We start from the raw sequence: 23,751 nt of genomic DNA on the forward strand, positions 1-23,751 counted from the left end.
AGCCTTGCGCTTATTTTTCAAGTACACTGGATTCAGTAGCCCAGGCACTCCCTGCGTGCTTAAAGTCAGTAGCAGCAACAGCACTAGCAGTCAGACAGAGCGATTCAATTGTTTTAGGCCATCAGTTAACCGTACAAGTTCCACATTCTGTTGAGGTTCTTTTAAACAGAACCCAGACTCAGCACTTGACTATAGCACGACTGACAGGTTATGAATTAACGTTATTCCAGCCACACATAGAAATCAGACGCTGCAGCATTCTGAACCCCGCAACACTGTTACCTACAATTATGACAGATCCAGCCCCGCATGATTGTATAGAAATCATTAATGCAGTAACAAAGCCACGACGAGACTTAACAGATGTCCCACTGACAAATCCAGACCTGACACTTTATGTGGACGGTTCATGCATGAGAACAAGTACAGGAGAATTAGTGGCCGCGTATGCAGTGACCACTGAAACTGAAGTTAAAGAAACACATCGTATTGACACACTGTCTGCTCAAGCAGCAGAGCTCATCGCTCTGACCCGAGCTTGTATACTAGCCAAGAACAGAAATGTTAACATATACACTGATTCCCGTTATGCGTTCGGAGTCGTACACGACTTCGGAATGTTATGGCAAGAACGAGGTTTCCTGACCTCTCATGGTGCCAAGATACAACACGGTCCCCTCATTCAAGCACTGTTAGAAGCAATACATTTGCCCTCGGGCATATCAGTCATGAAGTGTAAAGCACATACTAAGGTCACAGATTCTGTCTCCCAGGGTAATGACCTGGCAGATCAGACAGCGAAACATACAGCATTGACTCACACTCAGACAACTGACGTGACAAAGACAATAGGACCGACAAATTGTATGACAGTTAGGGATCCCGCACTAGATGTTATCGATATTCAGACACATGCTACCCCAGATGAAATAAAGAAATGGATTGAACTAGGAGGGATCCAGACAGATCAAGGTTGGATGACGAAGGGAAAATCTACATGGTTTCTCCCTGACGCTATGGTTCAAGTCATAATCAATACAGCACATAGCCCAGCACATCTAGGAGAAAAAGCAATGTTAGATAGTTTACAGAATCTCTGGAGCAATAAACACTTACGAGCAGCAGCAAAACAGAAAGTGCGTACTTGCATGATCTGTTGTCAGTTCAATCCAGGTAAAAGCGTCCCTGTAGAGCAAGGTGGATTTCATCCTCCCGATCATCCTTTTGAAGTCCTCCAGATGGATTATATCCAGATGGACCGCTGTCGGGGATTTAAATATGTCCTCGTAGTTGTTTGTGCACTGTCCCGTTGGACCGAAGCATACCCAGTCCCAGATTATACTGCTCCGACCACTGCCAAACAGCTGGTTCGTGAATTCTTCCCACGATACGGCATGCCTCGTGTCGTGTACTCAGATAACGGTCAGCCATTCTCATCCGAATTAATGAAGCAGGTTTCCTTGCTGCTAGGATATCAGTGGAAATTCCATTGTGTCCGACATCCCGAAGCCGCAGGCCTTGTAGAAAGGCATAATCAGACACTAAAGACACGTCTTGCTAAAATATGTCAAGAGAAAGGGGTCGACTGGATAGTCGCCCTGCCAGTGGCACTGTTCTACATGAGAATGGTTGCCCATTCGAGATCAGGACTATCCCCGTACGAAGTGGTCTTTGGTAGACCACCGAATATGTGGGGGACGCCCATTCCTAAAAGAATTACCGATGTTGATTGCAATATGTTGACCGATTACCTTGCCTCCTTGATGTCTGCACTCCAATCATGTCGTTCACAGGTTGCCGCTGCCTTCCCTGACAACACTGATGTAAAGCCACACGATGTCCGTCCAGGGGATCTGATCCTTATCAGGAACTTCGACCGGAAAAGTCAGTTGGAGCCCCGCTGGAAATCGCCGAAGACCGTTCTACTTACTACGAGGACAGCGGTGAAGGTTGAGGGCAGGAAGGGGTGGGTCCACATGAGCCATGTTAAGCTGTGTAATGAACTGAAATCCGACCCAGGCTCTTCCACCCCTTCCAAAGACTGTATCGAGCCCAGTGACTTTGAAGTTTCCAAACGAGAGAAAACTCCTCAAGAGGAATACAGACTTAAGCTTCGATCTAGCAAGTCAGACAGTTTAATTGTTTAAGTCCTCCCCTAGGTGAATCGGTTAAATAGTTTCTGACATGTATTCCCTAGATCGAAATAGAGAGAGAGAGAGAGAGTTCAAGAAACGTACATACTGTAAATCACTGCGTAGTCACTGTATAGTGACATTATTAATCATGTTTTTTCTAAGTATTCTGATAATTGTTGCAAGCGTACTTCTCCCTATCTACTGCCCTATCTTCAAGAATGGACAATCTGCTTATAATGTGTCTGCTGAACACTCTTTTAGCGAATTACCTCTACACGAACTTTCCTACAGACTTGCGCTGCGCAACAACACATTCATTAGTATGCTGCATCATTCCCATCAGACTAACAATGCTACAGACTGCTGGATATGTGGCCGACTCCCTCCCTACCAGAATTACAAGGGAGCTCTGCCCCTCTTTCCGTACCCATTCACTCACAATGGCTCCTGTGGGGCATGGTTTAAAATAATTAATTCCTTAGATCCTGATATTGCTGTTTTCGATGGGGGCTGGGTTTGGGGAAACTTGAACTTAGTCCTGCTCGACGTCTGTTACCCTGATAAGGAGGGACTCCCCACTCGAATAGGAACTGATCTAGAAAATGAAGTATATGGATTATGTAATTACACAATTAGCCTTATGATCCTTACTGTTGAATCCGAGGCTGCACCAGTACTACCCGCTATGCTAGTATTACCAGTCACTGGTAAATTATGTGTCAGAAAGAAAGGTTCAGTACACTTAGGTCATAGTAAATGCACTACTGTGGTCGAATTCAGTGATCATGGTAAATCGTCCTTCAAAGCTATCAGTCACTCTTATTTTGTTTGTGGTCATACCGCATACATACGTCTGCCTCCAGATTGGGATGGTACTTGTTATATTGCCTTCCTTCTGCCACCTGTTTTTCTAGCCCCTCCTGATTACCACAGAAACACAAATCTAGTAAAGAATAGACTCCGAAGAGACCTTCCGCTTGTCGACTATACAGAAACGGCATGGGAACAGTACACCGATTTTAATAAAGGATTCTTTTTCTTTTTAGGCCCCGTTGAAAACAGTAAATTAATACGTAGATTAACTAGAACACTTGAAGCTGTAGTACATGAAACTGCCTCCGCCTTAGGTAACCTAACAGAGGAGCAATCTGCTATGCGGGTTGTTGTCCTTCAAAATCGTCTTGTTATTGACGTCATCTTGGCAGATAGAGGTGGAGCCTGTAAGGTCATCGGGTCAAGTTGCTGCGTTTTCATCCCACAAAACGCGCCATCGGTATATCAAGCTATTACCCGTCTGCATAAAATTGCAAATCAGATACATCAGAATCCAGGCACCTGGACTTGGTCCGGTTGGTTCAGGACAACTTTAACTGCTTGGGGATGGAAGATCCTATCCTTCCTAGGTTTTGGCCTTGTCATAGTATTCAGCTGCTGCCTGTGCCTACAGTGTGGGCCGGCGATATGTGGACTGTGTGCCACATCGTGCATTGAACATTCCAGTTTTCTCTCAAATAGACAACGGAAGAGAGACAAACAAATTATGTTACAAGAACAAACTGATCAATTTATGATGATTGATATATCATAAAGGGTCCGTAGGGAACAAGGAGGGAATGAGGAAATATAAATTCTGGTCAAGTTGTGTTCCCTAGCGTGTACCCCACCGTCTCCATGTACGAGTTAAAGTGCATGTAACTTCCCTCCTGTACCTGCTATGAAGACGCAAATACATTTGCGTCCAACGTCAACATGTCCTCTTTCAGACCCACCCTGAATGGGTTGGATAGCCCGTTCCTAAGTATACTATGCCAACGTCTTTTTGTAGTGTACTCTACATGTTTTTCAGCTCTGGCAAAGTAGGCCCAGAATATCTGCCATCGAGCCTTTTTCTCCCTTCTGACTCTGGGAGCCTCAGGCCAGGCTGCCCAGGCTGCCCCCGTACCCGTGAACTCTGCCTTACTTCTAGCGCGGCCCAGCGCGTTCAGCTCAGCCTGCTGCCTGCCAAGATTGACTATAACCTTCGAGTTATCTGTTCCGCTCCTCGAAAATACATTCCTGCCTGCTAGCTTCAGTATTTACAAAAAGGGGTGGTGAGGGACAGAGTCTCTGAATTAAACAGAAAGCTCTCACCCAGTCAAAAGATCAGGGCTGGATCCAACACTGTTTTTTAGCTCACTGCACCATCCCAGTTTCAGAACCTGACTGTATGCTATTAGTCTGTTCCTGTCCCAGTGCATGATGGGAACAGGACAAACCAAACTACAGAAGCCAATTCTTACACTGGGAAGGAAACAAGCTCCCGGGGACCGGTTTCTGGCATTACAGCCGTCTTCGGCCCGGTTTGCCTGAATCCTGATGGTGCAATGAGCAAGGGTCTCACATCTGAGAATACCCTTCCACGCTTAGGGTGGACAAAAATATTTACCAAGATTGACTATAACCTTCGAGTTATCTGTTCCGCTCCTCGAAAATACATTCCTGCCTGCTAGCTTCAGTAAACATACCCCTCAGCTACAGGGCCAAAGGGCCGACCTGTCTCCGTGCAAGTAATTCATAGCTTCTGTTTCCATGCTCCCATGGAAGGCCCATGCCCCCACGCTTCTCATACAGACACTCAGGCGCTTATACACGCACTCACAGTCAGTATAGAATAGCTTCTGCCCTAGAGACCTTTCTGCCCAGATAGCTCAGTTCCTAAACACCAGATATCAGATATGATAGAAGCACAAGTTGATCTGACATGCCAGACTTCTGTCTCTTTCCGTCAAGTGCAAATGTCAAGCCCCCTGCACCCTCCAGTTTCACGTCCATCACACGTCATGCAGCTGCGCGCGCATCCAAGCTTCCGATTTTCTGCTGACATTGCAACATTTCTGTTTAGTGCCACCCCTTTTGTGACACCTATCTGTGACGTTTCCAGCACACGCCTAGTCCACGCCTTCTGATTACGTACTAGTAACACGTGGCTACTGTTATCTTGTCTTCTCTCAGCTGTTACGCCTACTGTACTGTTTTCCATGTCATGAATTAAGTATATAAGCTATGTACTGTCAATAAAATGTAGCGCGTGCTCTCTCTATCCCTTCTTCCACCCCTGTGGTGGGAAGAATATGATATCCTGGTCTAGACCATTCCTTTTTAAGGAATAAAACCCCTAAGAACTCTAACACCACGGACTCTGTTTTCTTTCTTTCTGATTGAGTTATTATTGATTAAGTACTTACCTGCATAGAAATTACGACGGTAAATTATATATTTACATCAACAACTACCAACCACTCCGCTGGACACACGCTCAACCCCATCTTTTCTGCCAGCAACCATGTCACTTTCAGCCACACCACCGAACTCCACTGGACCGACCATCGTTGCATCCACTTCACCTTCAAGAAACCTACCACTCGCCTCCAACTGCAACGGATCCCCCACCTCAGCTGGAGCAAGGTCACCAAAGACCAGCTAATCACCACCCTCGCCTGAGACTCACCAACCGACACCACCGACACAGCCAGCCGCAACCTCAGGCAATGGATCGAGGACTGCGCCAACACTCTCGCCACGCTGAAGAAACCCTCAAACAGACACACCGCCAGAATGGCCAGCTAGTTCACCACCGACCTCCAGGAATCTAAGTGGACCTGCCGAAGACTCGAAAGGAAGTGGCGCCACGAACAGACACATAACAACCACGCAGCCCTCAAGAACGCCAGCCGCAGGCACCACCTACTCATTCGAGCCACCAAAAAGTCCTCCTTCAAGGAACGCATTGACAACAACACGCACAACAGCAAAGAGCTCTTCAACCTCATGCAGAAACTCTCCTACTCCAGCTCCACCGACTGTCACGATTCGCTCCCCGTGCTCTCGTGCCCACCACCAGGGGGCCACACTGTGGGGCTTACCAGTGTTCTAATATGCTTCCAGACACTCACCTGTATGCATATCCTGACTGCCAGGCATTTGGACACTTATTGGTAATTGACATCCATTCCCAATCCATGCCGGGTTTTGTGAAAGCCAGCCTGCTTATACATGAAGCCAGCCTACTCATGCCTGAAACTCCATTACCCAGAATTCCCTGTTCACTGCTTTGTCTCCACCCCTGCAGGCCAAGGATGGGCTGAGGAATTCAGCTCACCTGTGGCTGGCTGCTGCTAGCCTGCTCACACCTGATGCATGTGATTACTGTGAGCTCTTTTAAGCCCCAGCTCCCTTCAGGCCAAGCTTGGTCATTGTAGCTGTTTACCGGTGAGACCGATCCTTGTTTCCATGGCTCCCTGAGCTTTTGCTGTTCTTGTTTCCTGTGCTTTACTTATGCCTTGTTCCTGACCTGCTGCTGGTTTCCTTGTTCCTGAATTAGCACTGCCTGCAGTGCTACCCTGACCCCTCAGCCTTAGTAGTCCTTGTTCCTGAACTGCAGCAGTTTCCCTTCTCCCGAATTTGCACTGTTTGCAGTGCTACCTTGTTTCCTGAGTTCCTGAGCTATAGCTAATCCTAATACCTGAATTAGCACTGCCTGCTGTGCTCTTGTTTCCTGAGTTATAGTTATTTTTTGTTCCTGTTCCTGGGCTTCAGCTATTTCTTGTTCCTGATTTGCAGTGCTTGCAGTGCTCTCTTGACTCCTGAGCTGTAGATATGTCCTGTTTCTTGAACTAGCACTCCTGTAGTGCTACCTTGACTCCTGAGCTAAAGTAATTTTTCCTGTTTCCTGAACTAGCATTCCCTGCAGTGCTACCTTGACTCCTGAAGCTTGGGTAATTCCCTGTTCCTGAACTAGCACTGCCTACAATGCTACCTTGACTCCTGAAGCTTGGGTAATTCCCTGTTCCTGAACTAGCACTGCCTGCAGTGCTACCTTGACTCCTGAAGCTTGGGTAATTCCCTGTTCCTGAACTAGCACTGCACTGCCTGCAGTGCTACCTTGACTCCTGAAGCTTGGGTAATTCCCAGTTCCTGAACTAGCACTGCCTGCAGTGCTACCTTGACTCCTGAAGCTTGGGTAATTCACTGTTCCTGAACTAGCACTGCCTGCAGTGCTACCTTGACTCCTGAAGCTTTGGTAATTCCCTGTTCCTGAACTAGCACTGCCTGCAGTGCTACTTTGACTCCTGAAGCTTGGGTAATTCCCTGTTCCTGAACTAGCACTGCCTGCAGTGCTACTTTGACTCCTGAAGCTTTGGTAATTCCCTGTTCCTGAACTAGCACTGCCTGCAGTGCTACTTTGACTCCTGAAGCTTGGGTAATTCCCTGTTCCTGAACTAGCACTGCCTGCAGTGCTACCTTGACTCCTGAACTAAAGTAATTTTTCCTGTTTCCTGAACTAGCATTGCCTACAATGCTACCTTGACTCCTGAAGCTTGGGTAATTCCATGTTCCTGAACTAGCACTGCCTGCAGTGCTACCTTGACTCCTGAAGCTTGGGTAATTCCCTGTTCGTGAACTAGCACTGCCTGCAGTGCTACCTTGACTCCTGAAGCTTGGGTAATTCACTGTTCCTGAACTAGCATTGCCTGCAATGCTACCTTGACTCCTGAAGCTTGGGTAATTCACTGTTCCTGAACTAGCACTGCCTGCAGTGCTACCTTGACTCCTGAAGCTTGGGTAATTCCCTGTTCCTGAACTAGCAATGCCTGCAGTGCTACCTTGACTCCTGAAGCTTGGGTAATTCCCTGTTCCTGAACTAGCACTGCCTGCAGTGCTACCTTGACTCCTGAAGCTTGGGTAATTCCCTGTTCCTGAACTAGCACTGCCTGCAGTGCTACCTTGACTCCTGAAGCTTGGGTAATCCCCTGTTCCTGAACTAGCATTGCCTGCAGTGCTACTTTGACTCCTGAAGCTTTGGTAATTCACTGTTCCTGAACTAGCAGTGCCTGCAGTGCTACCTTGACTCCTGAAGCTTGAGTAATTCACTGTTCCTGAACCAGCAATGCCTGCAGTGCTACCTTGACTCCTGAAGGTTTGGTAATTCCCTGTTCCTGAACCAGCAATGCCTGCAGTGCTACCTTGACTCCTGAAGCTTGGGTAATTCCCTGTTCCTGAACCAGCAATGCCTGCAGTGCTACCTTGACTCCTGAAGCTTGGGTAATTCCCTGTTCCTGAACTAGCATTGCCTGCAGTGCTACTTTGACTCCTGAAGCTTGGGTAATTCCCTGTTCCTGAACTAGCACTGCCTGCAGTGCTACCTTGACTCCTGAAGCTTGGGTAATTCACTGTTCCTGAACCAGCAATGCCTGCAGTGCTACCTTGACTCCTGAAGCTCGGGTAATTCCCTGTTCCTGAACCAGCAATGCCTGCAGTGCTACCTTGACTCCTGAAGCTTGGGTAATTCCCTGTTCCTGAACTAGCACTGCCTACAATGCTACCTTGACTCCCGAAGCTTTGGTAATTCCCTGTTCCTGAACTAGCACTGCCTGCAGTGCTACCTTGACTCATGAAGCTTTGGTAATTCCCTGTTCCTGAACTAGCACTGCCTGCAGTGCTACCTTGACTCCTGAAGCTTGGGTAATTCCCTGTTCCTGAACTAGCACTGCCTGCAGTGCTACCTTGACTCCTGAAGCTTGGGTAATTCCCTGTTCCTGAACTAGCATTGCCTGCAGTGCTACTTTGACTCCTGAAGCTTGGGTAATTCACTGTTCCTGAACTAGCACTGCCTGCAGTGCTACCTTGACTCCTGAAGCTTGGGTAATTCACTGTTCCTGAACCAGCAATGCCTGCAGTGCTACCTTGACTCCTGAAGGTTTGGTAATTCCCTGTTCCTGAACCAGCAATGCCTGCAGTGCTACCTTGACTCCTGAAGCTCGGGTAATTCCCTGTTCCTGAACCAGCAATGCCTGCAGTGCTACCTTGACTCCTGAAGCTTGGGTAATTCCCTGTTCCTGAACCAGCAATGCCTGCAGTGCTACCTTGACTCCTGAAGCTCGGGTAATTCCCCGTTCCTGAACTAGCACTGCCTGCAGTGCTACCTTGACTCATGAAGCTTTGGTAATTCCCTGTTCCTGAACTAGCACTGCCTGCAGTGCTACCTTGACTCCTGAAGGTTTGGTAATTCCCTGTTCCTGAACTAGCACTGCCTGCAGTGCTACCTTGACTCATGAAGCTTTGGTAATTCCCTGTTCCTGAACTAGCACTGCCTGCAGTGCTACCTTGACTCCTGAAGCTTTGGTAATTCCCTGTTCCTGAACTAGCACTGCCTGCAGTGCTACTTAGACTCCTGAAGCTTGGGTAATTCCCTGTTCCTGAACTAGCACTGCCTGCAGTGCTACTTTGACTCCTGAAGCTTGGGTAATTCCCTGTTCCTGAACTAGCACTGCATGCAGTGCTACCTTGACTCCTGAAGCTTGGGTAATTCCCTGTTCCTGAACTAGCACTGCCTGCAGTGCTACTTTGACTCCTGAAGCTTGGGTAATTCCCTGTTCCTGAACTAGCACTGCCTGCAGTGCTACTTTAACTCCTGAAGCTTGGGTAAATCACTGTTCCTGAACTAGCACTGCCTACAGTGCTACCTTGACTCCTGAAGCTTGGGTAATTCCCTGTTCCTGAACTAGCACTGCCTGCAGTGCTACTTTGACTCCTGAAGCTTTGGTAATTCCCTGTTCCTGAACTAGCACTGCCTGCAGTGCTACCTTGACTCCCGAAGCTTGGGTAATTCCCTGTTCCTGAACTAGCACTGCCTGCAGTGCTACCTTGACTCCTGAAGCTTGGGTAATTCCCTGTTCCTGAACTAGCACTGCCTACAATGATACCTTGACTCCTGAAGCTTGGGTAATTCCCTGTTCCTGAACTAGCACTGCCTGCAGTGCTACCTTGACTCCTGAAGCTTGGGTAATTCCCTGTTCCTGAACTAGCACTGCCTGCAGTGCTACCTTGACTCCTGAAGCTTGGGTAATTCCCTGTTCCTGAACTAGCACTGCCTGCAGTGATACTTTGACTCCTGAAGCTTTGGTAATTCCCTGTTCCTGAACTAGCACTGCCTGCAGTGCTACCTTGACTCCTGAAGCTTGGGTAATTCCCAGTTCCTGAACTAGCACTGCCTGCAGTGCTACCTTGACTCCTGAAGCTTGGGTAATTCACTGTTCCTGAACTAGCACTGCCTCCAGTGCTACTTTGACTCCTGAAGCTTGGGTAATTCCCTGTTCCTGAACTAGCACTGCCTGCAGTGCTACTTTGACTCCTGAAGCTTTGGTAATTCCCTGTTCCTGAACTAGCATTGCCTGCAGTGCTACCTTGACTCCTGAAGCTTTGGTAATTCCCTGTTCCTGAACTAGCATTGCCTGCAGTGCTACCTTGACTCATGAAGCTTTAATAAATCCCTGTTCCTGAACCAGCACTGCCTGCAGTGCTACCTTGACTCCTGAAGCTTTGGTAATTCCCTGTTCCTGAACTAGCATTGCCTGCAGTGCTACCTTGACTCATGAAGCTTTAATAAATCCCTGTTCCTGAACCAGCACTGCCTGCAGTGCAACTTTGACTCTTGAGCCTTAGCTCACTTCTTGTTCCTGCCCCAGCACTGCCTTCTATGCTATTTTGTTTTTTTGATTCCTTAACCTGCTCTATTCCAGTATACCCTTGTAGCCTCCCCTTCTGTATATCCTTTTCCAGTCCCTGCCTTTCTTCCCATTTCCTTGGTTCCGGTTCTAGTTTGTTGTCTTTCTATTCAGCTGTCTTGCTTCTGTTACCTTGTATGTGTGTTACCTGCTTTCTGCCAAGTGTGTCCTGTCATTTCCTTCCTTTCCTGTTAAGCACTCCTCCTTGCTAGCTCCTTGTCTATTGTGCTTGTGTTTAGTTCTACCCCTTTGCTGTTACTGCCTTGCGCGTTCCTGTTTGATCGCCAGGATCCGTGGGCACAGCTGACTACCTAGGTGGTGTTTCTTGTTCACTGTGAGTATCGTCTTTGAGTTACATTTATAACATCACTATAGGTATAAGCTCCACAGACTCTGCCTTTGCATCCATATCCTACATGTGGGTATTTGCAGTCAGTATCTGTAACAGCAATTGTGGGTGAGAAACTTACTGAGCTTCAGTCTTCCCGTGTGGAGCTCCTGAGTGCTTTACCCCACACACCCCTTTATTGGTAATGTTGTTTCATATATATGTCTTGCACATTCGTCCTGGGTGTAGTTATTCTGAATGCTAAATTGCTTTGTGAGTGCACTTCTTTTATAAGTCTTACCCATCTTGTTCACTTGTACAGGCTTCCCCTCTGGATCCCTCTTTCTCCTCTGACTCCCTGTAAGATCCTGGGCAGCGCTGTACTCTTCTTCCTGTGTAAGTTTTCTACCCAGTGCCCAGTCCTTGCCCAAGTCCCTGACTGTGTTCCCCACATAGTCCCGGACAGTCCCTGACACAAGACCTATGTGACTCCCTAACCACCTTCTTTCACCGCAAAATCGCAGACATCCACAACAGCTTCAAGTCCCAGACCCTCCCGACAGCCACTGAGGCCGTCCCCCCAGCCACACCAACCTCCTGCTCTCCTGGACCCAGGTCAACGACGACGACACCGTCAAAATCATGAACACCATCTACTCCGGCTCACCTTCTGACCCCTGCCCTCATCACATCTTCAACAAAGCGAGCTCCATCATCGCACCCTAACTCCGGAAGACCATCAACAGCTCCTTCGAGACTGCCACCTTTCCGGAAAACTGGAAGCACGCCGACATTAATGCCCTATTCAAGAAACCCAAGGCGGACCCAAAAGACCTCAAGAACTTCTGGCCCATTTCCCTGCTCCCATTCCCGGCGAAAGTCATCGACAAGATCGCCAACAGGCAACTGACCCGATACTCGAGGAGAACAACCTGGACCCATCCCAATCCGGTTTCCGCAGCAACCACAGCACCGAAACTGCCCCCATCGCTGCCACCGACGACATCAGGACCCTACTGGATAGCTGCAAAATCGCAGCCCTCATCTTCCTGGACCTTTCGGCCTCCTTCGACACCGTCTGCCACCATGCCCTACGTACACCCCTCCATGCGCAGGGATCCACAACAAAGGCCTGTACTGGACCACCTCCTTCCTCGCCGACAGAACGCAGAGGGTCCGCCTCCATCCATTCCGATCTGAAGCCACCAAGATCACCTGTGGCGTACCCCAAGGATCTTCCCTCAGCCCAACCATTTTCAACGTCTACATGGCACCGCTTGCCAACATCGGCCAATCACACAACCTCAACATCATCTCTTACACCCAGCTGATCCTCTCCCTCACCAAGACGCAGCCACCGCCAAAACCAACCTCCACGAAGGAATGAAGGCCGTCGCCGAATGAATGAAAAACAGTCACTTGAAACTGAACTCAGAGAAGACAGAGGTCCTCATTCTCGGCCCCACCCCCTCCACCTGGGACGACTCCTGGTGGCCGACTGCACTGGGAGCCACACCTACACCAACTGACCACGTACACAACCTGGGGTTCATCCTGGACTCATCGCTCTCAATGACCCTACAGGTCAACGCCGTCTCCTCCTCCTTCTTCAACACCCTCTGCATGCTTTGCAAGATCTGCAGATGGATCTCCACTGGAACCAGAAGGACAGTCACTCAGGCCCTTCTCAGCAGCAGACTAGACTACAGCAACACCCTCCTCACAGGAACAAAGGCCAAACTCCAGAAAAGACTACAACGCATACAGAACGCCTCTGTACGCCTCATCCTCAACATCCCCCGCCGCACCCAAATCCTAACTCACCTGAGAGACCTGCACTGGCTCCCAGTCAACAAGAGGATCACCTTAAAACTCCTCACCCATGCTCACAAAGCACTCCACAACACCGGACCAGTATACCTCAACACGCCATTCACCTTCTACACCTGAACCGCCAGTTTCGCTCCGCTGACCTCACCAAAGTCCCACGTATCAACAGGACGACCACCGGCAGCAGATCATTCTTCTACCTCACTGTCAAGAGATGGAACACCCTCTCCACTCACCTGCGACAGACCCAGGGCCTGCTGACCTTCAGGAGACTGTGATATTATCAACAATGGTCCATTCGGGTAAGAACAAAATTGCTTCAAATACTGTACGTATCTCAAAACATATTTATGGTATAATAGTATTACTTATTACAACATCTAGATTAAATCATTAAGTGCAAACCAAACAAGAGGAAGGGTCAGGACATGTTTTTTAATCAGTGAATTATTTTTCATTCATGTTTTATCTTTTAGTTTTCAACTGACTCCTTAAGATATGCATAAAGATCATTTACAAATCAGTGAAAGTTGTGACATAAAGTGAAAAATTGTGACTGAGTGATAGAACAATTAGTGACCTATATACATGTGAATGGGAAGTATTGAGGGGGAAAGAAGTTAGAAAGACAATCTCTGGTTTAGTAATTCTCAAATCCAACACGCTATATTAGTTAGCTATTTTACGCTGGACTCGGTTGATTGGTCCTTATGGTATTTTGTCGACGTTTCGACCCTATAGACGCCTTGGTTGAGGGTCTCTGGCGGGTCTTCTTCAGGACGGGGGAGAGTGATATCGCGCCGGATATTTTGGCACCAGCCTGGGTCCCCTCATGGGTTGGACACCTTGGAGTTGTGCTGGTTAGGGTCTCCTCTTCTGTGCTGTTTAGTCAAATGAGAACAGACATCTGCCTCTATAATGATTAAAGTTATTTACCGCAATCATAGTTTAGATTCTCGTCATTATTCAGGGAGTCAAGACGTGCCTAGCGACGAGGCAACGTCCTCTAGGCAAATGGGGAAGTGAGCACATTAGCGGCCCTGCACTTGGAGACCGATCAGGATAGAGGGAGCAGAACGGATGGTGGACGTTTCTTGACTCCCTGAATAATGACCAGAATCTGAACTATGATTGCGGTAAATAACTAACGAAGAATCAAATCCCAACAAGACTAAGACAGTGAGTGAGTCTCCTAGACTAACGGAGGCAACCTAATGATCGTTGGAAATAGTCGACAGACGATTCATAAAAAACAAGGAAACGCCTAGGTCAACAGGATTTAATCATTATAGAGGCAGATGTCTGTTCTCATTTGATTAAATAGCACAGGAGAGGAGACCCTAACCAGCACAACTCCAAGGTGCCCAACCCATGAGGGGACCCAGGCTGGTGCCAAAATATCCGGCGCAATATCACTCTCCCCCGTCCTGAAGAAGACCCGCCAGAGACCCTCAACCAAGGCGTCTATAGGGTCGAAACATCGACAAAATACCATAAGGACCAATCAACTGAGTCCAGCGTAACATAGCTAACTAATATAGCGTGTTGGATCTGAGAATTACTAAACCAGAGATTGGCTTTCTAACTTCTTTCCCCCTCAATACTTCCCATTCACATGTATATAGGTCACTAATTGTTCCATCACTCAGTCACAATTTTTCACTTTATGTCACAACTTTCACTGATTTGAATTGATGCGCCGTATTTGTAAATGATCTTTATGCATATCTTAAGGAGTCAGTTGAAAACTAAAAGATAAAACATGAATGAAAAATAATTCACTGATTAAAAAAACATGTCCTGACCCTTCCTCTTGTTTGGTTTGCACTTAATGATTTAATCTAGATGTCGTAATAAGTAATACTATTATGCCATAAATATGTTTTGAGATACGTACAGTATTTGAAGCAATTTTGTTCTTACCCGACAGGACCATTGTTGATAATATCATTGTATTGCCCAGGTTCTGAGGGACACTGGGTTACCCCATAGGAAATATACGACCTTCAGGAGACGTCTCAAGGCCTGGCTGTTCAAGCTATAGCTGCACCCCTTCTCCCCTTAGTGCCTTGAGACCCTCACAGGTGATTAGTGCGCTATACAAATGACTGGTTGATTGATTGATTGATGATATCCATTCATTTTACTAGCCCAAAGTAAAGTACCCTGGAGTAATTTTTCTGCATGAATTGTAATCCCTTGCTTGGGGAAATTTACCAGCTTTATAGAATATTGAGAAATCTTTCTATAACTAAAATTGGGGATGGTTAAATTAGTCAAAATATCTATCTTGCTTTGGTTTACTTATGTGTTCTTGACTACACCTTGATACACTTTGACTTTAATTTTGAAGCAAAGTAAATTCTAGATATACTGTGTCAGTAGTGGTCCCATATACAGCCTACAAATGGCTACATCTATCTAAACAGGTTATTCCGAACCTGCTGGAATATTTAGGCTTCAGTCGGTACAAGGATTGTGCCCAGCCAGGACTACCTGGCCCTGTGGCATAATTAGACCAGGACGTGACTTCTAATTTTAGGGTATCCACGGTGTCTGGAGCCAGCTTTGCAAGTATTATCTCCTACTTTAACCTTATTCTTACTTATGTGCCAGTAACCACTTCTCTGAAACCATTGTTGAATCTATTGGTTCATTGCAAGATTAGTGCATTCCACGCACTTGGTCCCGCTTTTGAACCTTAATGGGTTCGCTAGTTTGGATGCAGCTTTTTCACCTCATTTTGTTTCTCTAGAGAATAACTTGTAAATATCTTCAAGTAAGGGCATGTGTGACATCCAGTGTATCCAATGGCAGTGCTTTATTATGTCATCCAATGATTGGCTGCTTCCCTTTTCTTACTGCACTTAGTAAATGATGCTGTTGACCAATTCAAGGGTGAAGCTGGCATTTTGACTTGGGGATTGTCTCTATTTTGCTAATCTATGCTGTAGGATCTCCGAAACAGCCTAACTTAAAGTTGCAACACTTCCAGAGGATAGCTAGAAGTTTTACAGCCTTTCTGTTTAGCTGAATGTGTATTTATTATTATTATTATTATTATAATTAAGCTTGTAAAGCGCGACAGCTACCCGAAGGTTTCCCGGCGCTAAATTGAAGAAATGTGAGGGGGAAAGTCAGAATAGGGCTATTAGGTGTTAAATAGCCAGGTTTTTACTTGCCTACGGAACCTGAGAATGTTGGATTCAGTACGTATCTGAAGGGGAAGAGAATTCCAGAGCGAGGGGGCCAGCCAGTCAAATGAGCGGCCACCCATTCTGGCTTTTTTGATTCTGGGAACAGAAAGTAAGTATTGATTCGAAGAACGTAGATTACGAGGGGGATGATATAGCTGTGCCAAAGGGTTTAGGTAAGAGGGGGCTAGACCAGAGTTTATTTTATGAATGATACAGAGGGCCTTAAATTTTGTTCGGTTTTCAATTCGGAGCCAGTGCAGAGAGCGTATGGCCTTGGAAGTAGAAGAGGTGTAAGGTAACTTGCAGAGAAGTTGCGCTGCCATATTCTGGACTGTCTGCAACTTACTCGTCACCTCTTTAGTGGCTCCCAGAAGAAGGATGTTCCCGTAGTCCAGTCTAGACGTAATAAGAGCCTGGACCACGGTCTTCTGAGTGTCCAGGGGAAGCATCCAAATAATTTTTCGCAACCACTTGATGATAGTAATACAAGAGGATGATGTTTTAACCACATGATTCTTCATGGACAGTTGGTTGTCAAAAGTGACACCAAGGTTGCGAGCTGTTTTGGATGGAATAGGCAAAGGGCCCATTTGGGAAGGCCATTGCCGGGGTCCCCATAAGGTGGTGTTATGACCGAACAAAAGAACCTCAGTTTTGCTCCCATGTAGTTGAAGCTTGTGATCCAACATCCAGGCTGCGATATTATTCAGTCCTGTACACAGGGAGGAGGAATCGGAAGAAGAATCAGAAGAAAGGGAATAGATGAGCTGGGTATCATCAGCGTACGAGTAGATAGTGAGCCCGGCTTGCTCTGCAATAGTAGCCAAGGGTCTAATGTACAAATTGAAGAGCGAGGGGCTCAGGATGGAACCTTGCGGTACACCGTACTCTGATGTGAAAGTTTGAGAAGCAGAGGGCGTGGAAAATACTTGAAATGTGCGATTTGATAAAAAGCTAACAAACCAGTTGAGAGCTATGCCGATAATGCCTGATGATCTGAGGGCATTGATAAGGATGGGATGGGAAACCGTATCAAATGCGGCACTCAGATCAAGTAAGATGAGTGCCACGGTTTCCCCTTTATCAACTCGGCACCTGATGTTTTCAGAAACCCCTAGCAAAGTGGATTCAGTCGAGCCAGGGTAGCCCAGGGTTGTCAAAGCTCTCTTTGGTCCCACAGCAACAATGAGATTTGGGATAAATATGTCTTCTAACACATGATGGTAACACAAGGATATTCAGCTTAAACATGCAATTATAAATGAACAAGAAAAGTCATCTATTTGGCTCATTAAAGATGTATTTCTTTCCTGGAGATTTGTTTCTTTTGACTCTTTGCTCCTTACTTTTGTTTGCCCTTGTTTAGTTTAAACCAATTATGTTCTGCTTTTGTGTTTTATATACACACCCATTATTAAGTAAAATAAAAAGGCCCATTTGGAAAAGTCTTTTCTGCCCTGTTGTGACAGTTGCAAGTTTGACACCACTCCGCCTTCTATAGCTTTAAACACAATGGGCCCGATTCACAAAGGTAAACTGAGCCGAAAGTCTAACTTTTCAATTTTCAATATTCACAAAGGGCATTTACGAGTTAGACTTTTGTCTCAGTTTAACTTAAGTTTGCACTTAGACTTAACACCAAAACTTAAGTTAAACGGAGACAAAAGTTTAACTTTACTACTCGTAAATGCTCGTTGTGAATACCAAGAGTCATAAAGTTAGACTTTCGTCTTAGTTTACCTTTGTGAATTGGTCCCAAAATATATGTAGTGTACAGGTAGCCTATTCATGTTAGTGACTTTCAACTCTTATGTCTTTTTTATAATGGGTCATCTGGAGGTGAATTGTCTATACATCATGCTGTGTTCTCTCATTCTGTAATTGCAGGTGCCAACAACCCCGGCAGCTACCATCTTCTGCAACACATGTGTCACTATCCTCCAGCTCCCAACGCCCCACACTGGCACCAACTCACGAGTGATATCGGCATTCTGCCCTATCTGAGTTTGTAACACCACTGCCCCAGCAGCAGTGCAGCTTTCCAGCAAAGGAGAATGAGTCCCTCTGGAACATGGTTTTCTTTTCGCCTCCATGATTTTCAAGTGTTTTCAAAGAGTGCGAGAAAGCCCTCAGGGACTTGAATGTCCATTGCAAGGGCCTGTCCCTTTATTTATTTAATATATGTATTTATAAGAATATATATGTGAAACTTTCTGTCCATTGTTTGCAAGTGCACTTGGCTTTAATTTAAGTCGGGCGTGCAAGAAGTCAGCAGTTTCTTTGAATTGCTCAAAGGCAGACACTGGTATGTCTTTTTCCTCTGATGTCATCTTGTCCATCAGCGTAGCATTTCTGTTCATCTATTAAGAGCTACAAACAAGCCGCCAAGATCTCCTGCAAATGCTGCAATATTTGGGGAGGGGGCACAGCGTAAAAGCACCAAACAGCACCTGCATTGCCTATACCTCGCCAAGACACACAAAGGATCTGGGTGTTCCATCGGGGAAATGCCCCTGCATTACTTATGCCTTGCCAAGGAACATATACATCTGGGTGTTCCGTCTGGGAAATGAACCTACATTGCCTATGCCTCATGAAGGAATATATGCATCTGAGTTATGGAGACCAATCGATCCAATGAGAGAGCAAAGGCTCCTCTCCTCTGATTCCTTGATTAAGTTATTACCTCAGATATGATGTGCAGTGAATCAAAGTTTTACTTTAATTCTTCAAGAATAAAAGGCCATCCCCCCCTTCCTTGTAGGTCAGCTAACAATAATAGTGTTCTATGGAATATCAGATGACATGTGGGTGCTAAGCTTGAAGTAGCTGAAATAGGTACATGTTAGAACCCTGGATGCTGGCACAGCCGGGAACTAGCAAGCACCAATTAATACTAGAAATCAACAATGGTTAAAAATCTGTTTCTTTCTTTCCTGCCTTTGTTTGCTAGCTGCATGGATATGTGATACGCGGAATACACTGCCAAACATGGCAACTCTCATTTTGGGACACAGCCTGGAATGTTTCTTTTTAGCTATTGAAGCACAGAACCTCTCTCAATGCTCATGTTAAAGGGTAATCACAACATGTTGTAAGGAGTGTAAGGGTTTGCATATTCCTCACCCTAATCGACAGCAATCATAGCTGGTGAAACACACAGTTAGAAATCAGTTAAATGCATTCAACTGCAGGCATCACCAAATGAAAGGATTACTTGTGTAATGAGTTAAGATCACCCAGCAGCGCAATAACAATATGACACAGGCTTGAAAGATATGTGAACTGGAACATATTATACAAGACATGATGATGAAGTTGTCTGTTTAAGGGGTGTTGATTTGATGGAGAATGGAGACCCTGACATAGAGGACATTCGATCAGATACTTCATCTGAAAGAAGACAACGAGGATAAAGATAACAGTGATAATTTCAGAATGTTTGGGATGTTTGTGATTTGAAGTGCTGTCTTAATGAGCGCATAGTTATAATACTATTAAATATGCCAAACCTGTACAGGCTGGAGTTTAACATAGAAATATCTGACAAAAAGGACTTAACTTGGGTGGTGCCAAGTGCTGCTTCAATACTAAGCATAGTTAATCACAGAAATGCTAGAACTGTACTAGGAATTCGGCTTCTATTCGGTTGCCCAAAATTACCATTGATGAAATGATGTAAAGATTGAAGTGGGATGTTTAAGTATTTGCCTTAGATTTTCCCATAGGATGCAGATCTTCTTGAATGCACTCAGAGTGGGGAAATGTAATTGGGCTTGGTTTTCTTTTTGTACCATTAATTGATAAAAACAGTAGTTGATTTTAAAGTTGTAGTTGAGCCTACGATGATAAGTTGCCTCATGTTACGGATGGTTTGAGCATATATGATAGAGCTGCCCATTAGCTGAATGTCCAGAGGTCTGGAGGAATGTCTATTCTGCAATACACGCAGATAATGTTATAGCCCAGGGGTCTCCAACCCGTCGATCGCGAGCTACCGGTAGCTCGCCGAACCCCCGTGGGTAGCTCGTGCCTTGCATCTCAATTTTGTAGCCTATCGTTCTCATTCATTGTTTTTAGGCCATTTTTCATAGTGGTTACCTGCCTTCACCAAAACCAGCTGCTCTGATTGGCCTAACTGAGCCTAGCGTGGGCGGGGAAGGTCGAAGAGGATGACGCTGTAGCTGAACTGCCTCTGCACGTCACTTGTCTTTCAAATTCTGGCACCGAGGTCTTGATTGTGTGCCGGAGCAAGCAGTAGTTGGGCCGGAGTGGAGCAGCAGGTCCCTGAGCCTGCTAGCAGGGATGTGGCACAAGCAGTATTGAACTGCTACGAGCCTGCGCTTCCTGCCTGACACATAATATCGAAGCAGTAGATAATCGGTAAGCAGGTTCTCTAAACTAGAATTGCGATGTGTGCCTTTCATACTCAGCCGCTTATATTTCATTGGCGCGAAAGACCGGGAATATCTTTTTCTCCCGTTTTACAGCTCTGGACTATAAATCTAGATCAGAAGCAGGGCGAGTTTCAGTTTCCTTTAAGGCACAAAACAAACAAAGCTCTCCCCGACTGCACTCCTAAGAGGAATGTAAATTATTCCACTCTTCAGCACAGCTATGAATTGATGGATTCCAGTGTCAACTCTTTCATACCGTCTGTAGCCAGGTCACTGACAGAGCCCGGACACACTGGGCCGAACTATAAATGTGTATTCAGTATTCAGGGAAAGTGATGTGTGTTTCCGATACTTAACACAGCAGCAGCTTGCTAACATTACTGCCAATAATATGTGACGCCGTCCCATTTCCATAGTGATATCCCGTTTCGTTCTAAATCTAAAAGAAACTTTTTTATGGATATTTCATGAAATAATAACACAGAATATCTCTGCAAAATGTCTAACACTCTCACGCAGTACTCGCATTCAAAATAAATGAAAGAAAAATGATATTTAAAGCAATCTGTTTACAAATGATTAAAGGTCATTCGGGCAATGCTCTCTGCAGAACAGTTTTGACTCTATCGGCCCCCTCAAAGGGTGGGGCTCTGGGCCAGAGCCCACTTTGCCCATGCCGTCTCTGTTCCTTGCGCATGTGGTAATAACACCAACACTGCAGCAGTTCCTCTAGTTTCCAGCTCATGGACAGATCTGGAGTATTCTGGTTAAATCTTCAGTTTAGGGGTTGAGTTTGACTGCTTCTTGAGAACAGCGCTTATTTGTTAAGAGTTCTTCAACTCCAAAATAGCCATCCTTCCTCTTTATTCAATAAAAGCAGTTAAAACAGGTGTTTAGCGTACTTTCATGAAGAGTCGGATCCCAAAGTTGATTTACAAATGCATTCATTGTGAGCTTCTGCCCTGGCCTTGTATCGGCATTGGCAAGGCAGTGTTGCAGATTTTATTTGCATATTAAATGCGGTCTAAAAAACAAATGGTGTGAAACTCTGCTTTATAAATGATTACATTTAATCATTGAAATAAAGCAGCATTTCAAACTCTTTTTTTCTCCAAATAAATAGCCTCTATCTCAGAAGTTATCCTGTTTACCAATTAAGCTACGGGGAGGTACGTACCTGCAGAGACAGAATAGCCACATAAACAACTGGATACCTTCTAATTGGCCCCGAGACTAGAGCATCTGTGACTGTTGAAATTGTATTTATTTTCACAAACTCAGTGAAACTTGCACTTGATTGGGCAGTGTATTAAGTTGAAAAATATGTATTCTACATACAGAGAGATTAAAGCCCCATAATGAATCAAAACAGTTCAAAATTATTTAAATCTGAACCAGGATGGGACATTTTAAAACTGTTAAAAAAAGGAGTATGTGTTGAGGGAGAAATAATTGAGGTTATTCATAATAAAATTGGTGTCTTTTTGGAAAACCAGTGACTGCACATCTAAGCTAGACTTAAAAAATAACATTTGGTAAGGAATATATGTTGAGGTATTGCTTTTGCAGTGTGTGAGCAAGCTGATCAAGGATCTCAAAAGGAGGTTATAGGCATGTATCCTGCAGCACCTCATTACACTTTCCAGTAAGTCTGCCATGCAAGAAAAGCTTTTGCTTCAGGTGGCTCAACCTGTAGCTGTCTGTAGTTTCAAAAGAAAGAGTGTGGTCCCTTTTGTTCAAACCACATTATGGGCTCCGAAGAAATTAGGCTTATAGTCAATGAAACTGGGCGCGGGCGGTCTCTAAAAAAAAATGCGCGAGGTGCTTGGCCTATAGTAGCTCACGACGATTTTCACTGATCAGAAGTAGCTCTCACTACAGAAAAGGTTGGAGACCCCTGTTATAGCCCGTCCCTCTCACCTTTGGGCTTTTTTCAGTGGACAAAGATGGGCAAACCAAGGGGAACTTTTGTATGATTTTATCCAGCAAATAATCATTCTAAATATGTATCAAAGAGAAGTTACCAGACCTACTGTGACATATGTGATCTGCAAGTATTGGTGAACAAGTTAAGGAAAAGAACCAAAACATGCTTATTTTTCATCCAGTTAACAATCTCAACTTGGCAGCACAAACTCTAAATACATTTGATTGGACGCATTAAAGCCTGTACACAACAGATGCTTGCCCCATTCTATGAAGAGGCTCCTAAGGTCAGTTAGTATCTCATTAACTATCAGTTTATTTCTCACAGCAGATTATTCCCCTTCTCCATCTTTCTCTCTCCCTATCATGTTATCTCTCTCTTTCCTGCTCTCATTTACCTACAAACGCTATGGCTTTGTCTCGCTGTCTAACCGCCCAACCGTTAATGTCATTCTGTATCTCTCTAACTCTGCCCATCTATCGCTTGATCAGTCAATCCATCTACTGAATAATCTAGCCACTCATTGATTAATCCCTATTTTTTTTTTATCAGTCGCATCAACAATCTATTGTTCTCTTTCTATTCATCATTCTGTTTCCCTGCCTGGCTATAGTTTTTGTCTAGCAGTAGTACCTATATACCTAGTTAGATGGCTAGACAAACAAACCAGAGATCCCAAATGCAAATGTAAAAACATACAATTTTTCAAGCCAATTCCTACGACTGCAAATCGCTGTCATGAAAACAGTGGAGAGGTCAAACTTGGTGTTATAAATGTTTGGCACAAAAGTATAACTTATTGTGATGATGTTATTCTGGCCATGCAATCCTCATGTAATTACAGATTTATCTATAAAAATGTGCAACATGTTTAACACTATGTGATATGCAATATCCTCTGCCCCGCACCAATTAACATATGGGGGAACAAGTGAGCTATTCGCTGTCCATTGATTGTAAAGAATAGAAGCCTGTAAGCACCAACCAGCGACTACTGTGTTGTGTTCAATGATCATTGCTGTTGATATATTTGTGAATGCCAAGTTTAGTATTTAGGGCCGGATTAACAGTGCGGCTAGAAGGGTACCCTGTCACAACGGCGATGGAGTACTTTTCCTGCCATACTGAAAGTCCAACCACCTCCTTTAGAGTCGGGCGGACCTTCAGTATTTCAGCGACGGAGACTGCTCCGTCTCCGCAGATGATATACCACTTCCAACAGCTCGACAGAGTATACACCATTGGTGGTTTTGCCATTTGTCCGCCCGTCATATTTAGCGTGGGCGAACAAATGGCAAGTTTTTACTTTCTCTTACCGCCATCCAAAACGTGGTGGCAAGTGAAAGTCAAAACATTTCAATGACTCGCACGCCAAGGGAGAAAACACCCATGGT

General features: G+C 45.4%; 1 protein-coding gene and 1 long non-coding RNA gene across 3 annotated transcripts in view; one reads left to right on the forward strand and one right to left on the reverse strand.

The window, feature by feature from the left end:
- KIF3C (kinesin family member 3C) overlaps positions 1-23,341 on the forward strand; it is a 320,587-nt gene extending 297,246 nt beyond the window's left edge. For both annotated transcript variants that reach the window (XM_086928103.1, XM_086928102.1), the window contains exon 8: positions 17,921-23,341. In XM_086928103.1, coding sequence (XP_086784229.1) covers positions 17,921-18,014 — 94 coding nt within the window. In that variant the 3' untranslated portion in view covers positions 18,015-23,341. The remainder of the gene's footprint in view (positions 1-17,920) is intronic.
- LOC147709592 (uncharacterized) overlaps positions 1-23,751 on the reverse strand; it is a 363,282-nt gene that overhangs the window by 165,676 nt on the left and 173,855 nt on the right. The gene's annotated exons all lie outside the window — the stretch shown is intronic.

The sequence above is a fragment of the Lissotriton vulgaris genome, chromosome 6, assembly GCF_964263255.1.
Source record: "Lissotriton vulgaris chromosome 6, aLisVul1.2, whole genome shotgun sequence".
Classification (NCBI taxonomy): Eukaryota; Metazoa; Chordata; class Amphibia; order Caudata; family Salamandridae; genus Lissotriton; species Lissotriton vulgaris.